The sequence below is a fragment of the Sipha flava genome, unplaced genomic scaffold (assembly GCF_003268045.1).
Source record: "Sipha flava isolate LNK unplaced genomic scaffold, YSA_version1 219_pilon_pilon, whole genome shotgun sequence".
Classification (NCBI taxonomy): domain Eukaryota; kingdom Metazoa; phylum Arthropoda; class Insecta; order Hemiptera; family Aphididae; genus Sipha; species Sipha flava.
The window spans coordinates 144,151-156,541 of NW_020272848.1; the positions used below are offsets into that span (position 1 = coordinate 144,151).

The 12,391-nt window shown below is 23.9% G+C and overlaps 1 protein-coding gene across 5 annotated transcripts in view; it reads right to left on the reverse strand.

The window, feature by feature from the left end:
• Nucleotides 1-12,391, reverse strand: part of LOC112683106 (sodium channel protein 60E-like) — a 116,638-nt gene that overhangs the window by 64,697 nt on the left and 39,550 nt on the right. For all 5 annotated transcript variants that reach the window (XM_025553980.1, XM_025553979.1, XM_025553978.1 and 2 more), the window contains one exon: nt 6,409-6,629. In XM_025553980.1, the coding sequence (XP_025409765.1) occupies nt 6,409-6,629 (221 nt within the window). The remainder of the gene's footprint in view (nt 1-6,408; nt 6,630-12,391) is intronic.

Below are 12,391 nucleotides of genomic sequence, written 5' to 3' on the forward strand. Positions count from 1 at the left end.
ATTTACAGTCCGTAAGCTAATTGTTTAAACTTCGACAAGAGAGCTACAACAGTTTTTGGAAAACTATTCTAAAACAGAACTAAAGATTAATATTAAAGGTGACAGATGAAATAAAATAAATTTGATGGATTTTTATACAATCAAATAAAATAAATTAAATTAGATGAATCACCGAGATGGATATTTAAATGTGTTACGCAACGGAGTTCAAATGTCTGTCTTACACCACATATAACCCAGATAAATGCAACAAAAAAAGGCCACTCGAAAAAACTAAATCCCTGAGTCCTTCTATCTGGCACCAGATTATACTGCCAACAACAAGTGCTTTACTTTACAACTCAAATACATCTAGATAGATAACTAAACAGCATATGCATATTTACAAGAAATGTGTACATATAGCATTAAAAGCATAATTATTATTAAGATTAAAATTATTAAAATTTAATATAATTAAACACATATTTAATTACAACTATTAAGTTAATTTTGTTTGTTAACTGTCCTGTATAGGACAGCTCTGTCAAAGAATATCCTATAAATAAAATAAAATATGTATGACTCGATTGTGAATAATAAAGTTTATGATTCTACATGGTTACGACATACAATTTAAAACAATGGCAATTTAGTACATTCTTAAAATCTATTATAAAGAAAGTTTTAAAAAAAATTATACGTTGTATTTAATAACCAATTTTGTTAGAATTATATTTGCTCGAAAAAACTATATTTTATAAGATTATTCGCCAAATTTTGGCAGTAATTATTTGTACTAAAAGAAACCAAGTACAGAAAGAAGAAAAAATGGTCTTGAATATTTACTAACCTAAAATTGTTCAAAGAAAAAACATTAGTGTTAAACTACCATAATTACCTAACCATGGATTTTTATTTATATTTTATTATGGAATACATGATCCATCTCCAACGCAGCTTATTTTTGATGTGGTTTTTGGTTTTAACGGGGTGTTTAGTTTATTGTTTTGGGTTGAATTATTTTTTGGAGATTTGATATGTAAAGACTATAAAATCATAAGGCCCGATAGTCTGTTATTACTTACTTTGTGATACTATATTAATAAGATATATAAATGCGAGTCATATTGCCTGTGAGTCGATGCTCGTTGTAATTGCACTAGCATCGAGAACTGACAAAGACGCAAAGCGATCATTAGTGGTACATACGTGTTTCACTTTCGAGAGTTAAAAAGTACTGTGTCATAGTTTTTGTCTATTTTATGAATAATCATTTAAAAAAAAAATACATAATACTTAGCATTATTTTTACAATATTTTGAAGTAAATTTACACTATAGTGTACAGGAAAACATAAACTTCGCTGAATTCATGAAGATAGCGAAATTTGAAAAACAAGGATTCTCCGTGTACGATTGTATAGCATCACACGAAAGTTTTCCTTGTTTAAAGTTATACACCGGTAATGATAAAGCCAAAAAGTTTTTAAGGGATGGAGACGGTCAGCGGAACTAGTAGCTATCGTAGAATTTAGTGTTTTGGAGTATTAACAATTTTTTTAATTTATTTGTTTTCATTGTAATGATATTTGAACGGAAGGAAAAATAAATCAATAAAAATGTATGAAAATGTTTAAGTAATTTCATACATTTTAAATAAATCAGTGAAGACTAAAATTAAATACATAAATTAAATTATATTTATATTTACAACGCATTTAAGTTTTTAAAATAATTTTATTAAAAAGTATTAACTATCATACTTATTTGAATTCTAAAATTATTGAATAATTTCATTTAATATTATACATTCGATACCTAAAAGGAATTAAAACTGCAAAATAAATTATATTTAACAGAAATCTATAAATTTAGGTATTTCTTATAAACATATACTCGTATGTATACAAAAACCAAATTTTTAATTTATTTAAAATGGATTAAAAATATTACAATAAGTTATGATAAAATGATAAAAATCAACATTTAAATTTAATATGCAGTTCATAAAAATTTTGTTTAAAGATTCAAAATTTTTTTAATTTTGTTGGTGACATACATGTAATAAAGAAAGACAAGTAACCTATAGAATTAGAATATGGTAGATTAAAATTTTTAGGTTTACACCAAAACTACCTTCGAAAATTCTAAGTAAACTATTTTATTATTTACTAAATTTTAAGTAAAGCAAATACTTAAATATTTTTTTTCTTGAACTAAGGAGTCTATTGGTGAATTGAAAATAATATTACAAAATAATAAATCTTACTATCCCATCGTAATGGTTAATATATATATATTTCAATACAAATAGATTTTTGAATTTTCTGAAGATGACCATTCGAATTTAATAGTATTAAGGTTTATCCAAAATAGTTACAAAGATTAAAGAAATAATGTTTATTTTATTCATTTTTTTCTTTTTTTAATTAAGATTTAAGAATCTTAAAGTTATTATATACGTTAAAGATAAAAAAATTATTTTTTCTGATAATTTTTTTTGTCTTTTAATGAATTTAATATTTAAACTCTTATTTCTTACTAATAATTTATGTGTTGTAAAACTAATGCACTTTCAACTGTATGACATATTATTATTTATCGTTTTTATTTTTTGTTTTAGCAGTTAGAATACTATTGGTAATCCATTACAAAAGTGTCAAAATAAAGGAATGAAAAATACTCATTCTTGAAATCAGTGTCGTTTATTATTATATTAAAAAAAAAAAAAAAATAGAAATAAATCGAATGAGACCGACGGGTCCATACTATTCAACCATTATTTATATGGAACCATATTTTACTTTTATCATTGTTTTAACTTAGTATTATTTATAAAGTAATAAAACATTTAAGTGAAACATAAACATAAATGTTACAACATTTTTTTGTCATTATTTTTTATTATACACCTAAAAGTTAGTATGATTATTAAAAATATAGTTTTTTTTTAAATCTTCCAGTTTCTTTTAATTCTACAGGATTAATATAATTAAACTATACTCTTGGAATAATTTAACTTTAGATCCGGTTATACCGATTACATTATTCATAACGTATTTCTTGACCAAATTGCCTGAAACCCCAAAATCGGTGTAACCTACGATGTGATACTCGTCAAAATGAGTAATTATTTGTTGAATTAATCTTTTTCTTTATAATGTATATGTCGTGGGTATATGTGACTTTTAAAATTTGGATTTGGGGACAAATTCTTGTGTATAGAATTTAGATTAATATTAAATTTGTAATTTTATTATGAATTTTGGATCATGATGTTTTTGACGTTACAGGGTTAAATCATGATTAAATTAATTTTAAATTACTATAGATTGAGTACACATATCTAGCAATTTAATTATGTTTAATTATATTTAACAAGTTGTTCAATTTTAGAATATGAACCCAAGTAAATATAGGTTTATGGATAATATTTTTACAAGAAAATAATAGTATGGATTATGTTAATTTATATTTTGTATTTATAATTTTTAATATCAGTATTTATAAATTATTAAAAATATAGAGGTGATGAAAGTTTTTTGTGAGACTAAACAAGATTACAACAAGAATATTATGTTACTAAAATATATAAGGATATAGTGATAAATACTAGTATTGAGAATTCCACTGACAGAAAGAATAAAGAATAAAGATGTTTAAAGTAGCTCAATACAGATGACATGTGTACTGAAGAACCTATTTCGGAGATAAGAGAGAAAACTGGAATAAAAGTGTTATAAGAAATTATATCTGAATATCGACTATGGTTGAAGATCGAGAAATATAAATTAAGAAAAAATAAATGGATAGACATTTAGAAAAAGACAAAGAACACCGTTTATCAGGGTTACTACCTAGCAGTATCAAAAATACTGAAGCCATATTTTTTTTGACAATATTAAATTTGATTAATTAATATGCCGAAGACAATTTATTTATATTCATCGCATTCGAATATCACAAATTATTAATAAATATACATTAATTTGTTAAAGAACTATTTTAAAATTATTCCATTACATTTAACTTATCTATTAATGATAACATTAATTGTATGTGAATTGTAATATGATTTGTGATTTATTGAATTTGAAAATTGAAAATTATACAAAATAATTTCTTAAGTATCATTTATTGAAGTATTAGATACCAAATTTATCATAACAGCTACACCGGAGTTAATTGAAAGAAAGGTAGTAAGTACTAAGGTCTAACTAGTAGGTATTGTAATAATATTGATAACTGAATATTATATAAATATACCTAATATATAGAATTGAAATATTAATTTATATTGTATAGGTAATTAAATTAAATAAGTGCAATATTTAATATAAACGTAAAATTATAGTAAAAACGCAGCGTTTTCTAACTCCAATAATTAACTTATCCAATAATTTAAAACAATGTAAAATTAGAAGTTCAATTTTTTAATTTTTTCGGCGTTAGTCCACAAAAATCGCGGATAAAAACGCGACGGATAACAATCGCCATGATTATAGCCAAGCAATGTATTTTAGTGAATACGGAAAACACGACGTATGAAACGCGATGAAAACTATTGTGTATAGCCCCCAACCATTGTAAGTATGCTTAATCAGTTAATACATACAATTCAATATAATGTGCTTCGCATCAGTGATAAATAATTTATAAATAAAGTATAACAATTGATTTGGCAAAAATGTTTGATTGTCACTTGTATATATGCGGTACAAAAATGCATGGTCCTATAAATTATAAATTTTTTTAAAAAATAATCAAATACGGGAAATATTGCGTCCAGGTGCTTATTAAGCCAGGACGTAGGATGAATTGAATAAAAAAAGAACAGTTCCGAAAAATTAAAAACGGGAGGAAACCCTACCGTTCATGACACAATGTAAGACAATATAAGACATTTTAATAAAGATTTATATAGATATTAATTGAATTATAAGCAAAAGGGACATACATCAATCATTTAACCAAACTAAGGGATTAAAAAAATAAACCCAATGAAGATAAACAAATATACCATACGTATATATAGAGATATATCAACGATTTTAACGATAATATAATAACAATTACTAACAATTTGTTGTCAAGTAGTTAATTGTGTTTAATATTTTTTTTATGTATATAATTTTTATAATTATAAACATTCTAGACGTGTATTATTTTTCAATCCTTTGATCAAAAAATAATAGTATATTTTACGAATAAGTCATAATATATACTTACTATTACTCTATTGTCTTGGTATAAAAATAGTCTTAAAATATTTTATATTAAATGTATTAAAACAAAATACACAAAAATATAGATAAACCTATTAAGCTCAAAGGCCGAAATGCTATAAAATAATTGGAACAAAGATAAGCTAATTATACTAGGGATAGTTATAGGTGAATATTAATTTAATTTAATGACATAAAATATAATTGTTGTTCTTTGTTGATGAGAGGAAGATAATATTAAAAATAATAGTTATTACGAGCGTTTTAAAAATAATGCGAGTCCTCTATAATTATTTTAAAAATTTAACTTTCTGTATCATAAAAATATAAATTACACTCTTTATTATTGATCGTTCAATCAATAATAATTATAAAAAAAAATGCTACCACAAAGCTCTTATATTTTATTATATAAAATAATTTATAATAATTTTCAAAATAGATTCATAGAATTGCCGGAAAAATAAGTGAAACACATTTTTAGAAACATATTTATAACTTTTTTATATCTGTTAAAATTGTTTTGTAGATTTGCAATTTCACTTTAGGATAACTATTTTACAATTTTCTTTAAATTATAATATATTTGAAAATATAATCTCTCTATAGTACCATTCGTTTCCAATTTCCAATCTATAGAGAGGCTATATGAAACTTTTTAAAATATTTTACTATACCAATGTGCTTATTGGAAAAAAAACTTCAATATGGAGCGTTTTGAAGTTCTTCCGTCGATAGAATCTTTAAAGAAAAAAACTAATTTTAAAACAAATATTATAAAAGTTTACTTATTTTGGAATTTACGTATATACTTCATCTAAATGGACATTTTTTTAAGTACTCGTTTGTTTGACGTTTTTAAATAACTATACATATATGAAACAATAGTATTTTTTTCTGTATTTGAGTAGACATATTAATACAATTAAATATTTTGCAATAAAATAATGTTTTGGACTAAAATAAACTTCATAATTTGTTTACCATCATACTAGAGCTTTTAGTAGTGATTTAAGGAATGGGATATATTTTAATATATTCAATGCGTTGGAATTGAATTCCACAAAGAATAAAAACATTTATATATATATTTTTTAAACACATTTTGCCTACAAACATTCATAGTTTTTCGTATTACGTACATGCTTAAAATATCTTATTTAATCCACTACGATAATTTCTTAAAAACAAAAAAAATTTACCTGGCATTATAGATACGGTTTTTAAAGCTCTGAGTACACGAAAGGTACGCAACCCGGCTAAATTCCCGACATCCATACCAATTGTGGCGTAGCCTGAAGTGATGACGATGAAATCAAGCCAGTTCCATGGATTTCGTAAGTAAGTATACTTATTTAGTATAAATCCTTTAGATATGGTTTTAATAACCATTTCGGCCGTGTAAATGGCCAAGAAGATATATCTGGAAAAAAATAAAAAAACGAATTTTATATCTCCGATAAATCACGTTTGTTTTAATGGCTTTAAGCAAAAATGCGACCCAATAACAATATTTCAGATTGCTTTTCACACAAATAAAATAGTCAAATATAAAAGTCAAATATTTCCATAAGTGTTCGTTTTAAATGCGGTTTGCATTTCTAGTTTTGTTTTATGGGTAACCGATGTACTTTTTTATTTATGAAAAATCCTGACGTAATTTTTTGTCGATAACTCAACTTTATCCTACCTCTTGCTTTTAGGTATCTAAAAAAACAGCTTTGTACTGTTATATGTAACTTAAAGCCGTATACATTTTCCCCATCCCTTAACTTTCATTCTAAAAACCAAATGAAATACAAGAGAAAATCCTCATCGTTTTGATGTTCCACTGACATTTCAAAAAGTAGTTTATAAATACTTTATAAACTATTTATTTAAACTTTAAAAAATAATATGATTCGTAATAATCTAAAATAAAATGTTGCAGTATAATTTATTTAAAAAATTTATTTCATGATTAATTGTTTTAAAATTTAAAACTGTACAATATAGTATATTATATTTTAGTAGAAATATCATTTAAAATACACTAAATTTTTAATGTAAAATTACTGCAATTACGTTTTATAATTGAAAATTATAACGTTGCATTTTATCTTTTTTTTTTCTATCGAGTGATGTATAATTTAATATTATTTTATTTTATATTTCAAAAACTGAATAACACTAAATAAATGTTCAATTAATTTATGTAAGAACTTAGAAATAGGCTACTTAGTAAAATTTTTTAACTTTAACTTATATTGTTAATATATTATTTTTAAATGTTGTACCCAGTTTAAACAACTTTATATTTATTATTTTATTTTTATTTTACTTTTTTTAGTCCAATTATCATGACTAGACTGCTCCGTACTATCGAGGAAAGTGTGAAAATGTTATACTACAATTAATAACTAAATAATCCTATAATTACATTTTTAAAGACATATTATCTTATAATTTGCTCGGTCTATGAATTATTAACATTTGTACATTTGTTCAATTACCACTGGCTGTATTTTGACATAACCGGGTGAATCTCAATAAATTATGTTCTGGTTTCAAATAATAGTAATTTCGTCATTTTCCTCGGCTTTCACCCGTGAAATATAAAAATTAATTTAAAAATAAATATAATTAAAAGTTCAAAAATAAGAAGGCTGTTACTACTGAATCTCTCAGATTTCATATTAATAATTATTATATATATGCATAATTTTCATATCTTAAAAGAGCTACGATAATTAAATTATAATAATAAATTTGGAAAAAATCGATGAATTATAGGGACGATATGTTTAAGAAATATTATGTTTATAATAATAGTATTAATGCATAGTATATACATATTACTGTATATATAACTACTGTTGTTTACAAAATAATCAAATTAATTATAGTCTTACCAATATTAATTCTAACAACGAAAATTTCACAGTTGAAATAAATATTTTAATAGCCAATAGAAATATGTCCACCTACTAACGCACAGTACGCCGTTATTCAACTTTAATTCTATAATATAATTTGTCCCCGCATAGATTTTTTAATAAATAAAAAATTTACATATAAGTTCCATAAAATAAAGTTGTTACACTTTCGTGATAAAATTACAAATATACTCATTTGTGAACAATTTTTTTTTTAACTTTTTTTTAAAATATTTAATCAGAGTAGAATGTATTAGTCTTACATTAATGATTTTTAACTAAGTTTATATCAGTTGTAAATCTGCACTCTAAAGTTTTATAAAGCATTTTACATAGAAAACAAAATACAAATTGTACTTTAGAGGCCATTTTTAGATTTTCTTAGTAGATTTTGTAAATGCAAAATAAAACTAAAGAAAATTTATATTTTTCTTTTATTAATTTTTTTTTTTTTTGTCTTGAAATGTAAATCTTGAAGTACTTTACTTAAAATTCTAAAAACAGCAATTAATATTACATATTAATTACAACCAAAACTGAGTAAAATATTATATTATGTTTTAATAAAAATAAGTGTTTATTAAAGTTTGTAGATATAATATTAATTTATAAGATAAAATTTGAAATTTATTTTGGTATTTGATATATTATAACCAAATTATCTATATAATATACGAGTACATATTATTTAATTCCATTAGGTGCTAAAAATAATCGACTCAGTCTTTATGATAAATTTTTTTTTCTTGAATTTTTTTATTGTGTATTATTATTAAATACTTATAGAAAAAATACAAAATATATAAATTTAATAAGTAAGGATCTCAAAATAACACAGTTAAAAAATGTATAATACTCACCTCTATCTATGGAATATTATTAAAATATTTGATAGCTTATATTACATTTATTTTTTTTAGGCAACCCATTAACACAATTGTAGAAAAAACAATAACTTCAAATCGTTCGAAAAATCCCTTCAATAGCTATTATAGTACAAAACACACGAAACATAGTGAATGTATGTATGCATAATACATTTGAACGAGCATAATTAGTTCCACGTTGGCATGAAAGAGGTTTGTGGAACAGCCTCAAATGAATATCTGGGTTGCCGTTTATAATATCTACTTTCTTTTGTACCCAGTACAGTTATTTGGTGGAAAATTCTCCCTTGAACACATAGCATTGCTTGAAAGTGAGAAAAAAAAGAATGAATCAGTGCTATATTATTATTCAATGAATTTTCAAAAGCTCTCCAAGGTAATTATTTTTCTTACATTTTGTATTATGGTGTTTATTCACGGAGTGGGTAGCTGATATAATAGATGGATGACGTTTAGCTAATCTTTAACAACCTCATATCTGGTATAGTGTACTATACCTATTAATTCTTAAAAGACGTCTTTAAAAGTTTATGATTACAACGTTTGAAATTTTTGATTTACTAAGAAATTTATTTTTACCTGTATCCTCATATAGTATGATAAAAAATATAAATTGTAATTTAAGTTTTAAAAATATGCATGCATATATAATACTTTATATATAATACATATATAATATATAATACTTTTCTTAACCTAAGGTTAACCTAAAATCTTACAATTGTAGCAATCGATGATTGGTACCATAGGCACTGCCAGGAACTCAGTCAGAGGGGGTGCATCATGCATAGAATATATGTTGATATTTAAACAATGCTTAAATTATTTAATTTAAATTCATATAAATATTTTTTTTAAATTGTATGACAATAAAAAATTCCTGTCGTTTTTTCAACGACTTCAAAGTAATTCAGGCTATAAGAAAATTAGATAGTGATATTCTCTATCTTACATTTTTAAATTGTACTCTTTTTTTAAAAAAATCCAGGTGGTGCAAATGTACCACCTTGCACCCCTTTCGCGGTGCCCATGATTTTCCCATATCTTCACACTTCTTGCAAACCACCCCAGATATGATTTGACATGTCTCTATCTATAATAATGATAATAATAATACTAATAATAATGTTTGATTCAAATTATAGTCCAATTTGGTTGATTCTTCAAATTATTGATTAAAGCTTATGTTTAATATGTTTAATATGGAATAGGCATGATAAAGATATTATGTATTTCTTTCTAAACAATTTATACCATGGACTGCAGCTTTCGTGTGATGCAAATAAACAAGGTGAGAGCTTAAAATGTATTGTGATATATTTCTAATTATAAGTTATTTATAAATAATATTTAAACATCTTAATGATATTAGGAAAATTTAAAAATAATACATGTCAATGTTAGAGTATGGTTCACAAACTGCTATAAAATAATCTATGTGACAAACATACTTTATCGGTACTATTAGAAAACTGTTTCTTATATTTGTTCTCATTGTTATCCCTAAATGTTATTCATGTTCATCATAAAATTTATATTGTTTGTAGAATTTAATTACAATGTAAATAAGAACACAAATAAATCAAAAATGCTGTAGATTTTCTCTACCTTGATCATTTAATTTTTAAGCAATTAAAAACAATATTAATTATTTTATCGTAGTAAATATAAATTCTCCAGTGGGAAAACAATTAATAATATTTCCAAGTTATTTTTCAATTTTCCCGTAATGTATAATCGTTTAATATAATATTTGAGAATTTAACAAAACAAAAGTTAACTCAACCATCTCAATCTAGGGCATACTCATAAAATATATTTAACACGTCCAAAATACCATAACACAACCCTTATCCTTTAAACATACACTTCATAACCAAAAATGCCAATAACCCAGATGGGTATAACGATAGATTTCTATAATTGTGTACTTTGAACTTCTCTTATAATTTCGGCTAGAGTTACCGAAATATAAACGGCCAACATTATTCACATTATTCATATTCTTTTATGGTTATGGAGTTGTTTTTTTATACATAAAGCACATATTTCCACGTAATACACTGATAATCTGTAGAATTTTGAGCTTTCGGTGTTCATTGAGTTCGTTTATCCTTTTGAAGCTATTAGTTGTCGTTATATATTTTATTCTTGATTCAATTAATCTTGTTATTTTAATTCGTATTATTCATCATTTTTCAACCATATAACAAAGTCAAAAGTAAAGCATAATTAAGCGTGTGTATGGCATACAGGTCACGTGGCAAAAAAAAATTCCAAATCGCATAAAGAATTAAAGTCACTTAACATTTCCCGTTTTAATTGTATTGGATATATCATACCATCAGAACATTAGTGTAATAACTCGAAAAATGTAAATTTTCAATTGATAAAATGTATATTTTCTTATTGTAAAAATTACGTTTTTTTCGATGCACTAGTGTATTTTAATGTAAATACAATATTAAAACTGTAAAATGACAAAAAACGATAGTGTATTAAAGTAAAAGCAAAGATTACTTTAATGCAACAGTGTAATATTTAAAAAATATACATTAAAACATTTATTCTAATGGGTCATACAGTAGTGCATTAGTGTAGTTTTTTGATATAATTCACTATTGTACTAGGTTTTGTTACTTATCATTGATACGATTTTGTTATCACTTATATTATTATTATATCTTTTAATCTTTTATTATTATTTAATAACTACCGATATATTTTAATTGTTTTAAATATAATTATATTTAATTTTAATACAATTACTTTCAATAATGACTGCTCAAAGCAGAACAAAACGTATGCTTTTATTAGCAATCATATAGCAACAAGCAATATTTAAAACAAATTAGAGGTACCTAAGTCAAATATAGTATTATTATGCTTATATGTATAATATGAGTTGTGAATAGATATTATTATGTGTGTTTTTATATATTTTTACTACGGCTATGCATTTTAATATGAGTGAGGTATCTTGAGTATTATTTTATAAAAATAATAAAACTAAATAAAAAATACTATAACTAAACAATTTTGTTTTGCATAAAAGTGCATATTTCAATGTGCAGCGTAATTATGCAACAATATTATGTAATAGTTTTTTAAGAGTATTAAAATATAATAGTATAATAACTGAAACAATAAAGTTATTAAAATTATTGTGTATTTTTATAATTACTTTTAGGACTTCTCAACAATTCCTTATGCTATAAATGTTAGTACTAATGAAGAAGATGTCAGTACTGAACTAGTAGATAAATGGCTGGAAGCCAATTTTTCAGAGAATACATTCATCAATAACTCACCATTATCTACCAGTCCACCAAATCAACATGAAAAAGAATATTACAATTTGAAGCTAGGTAATCTTGACACTT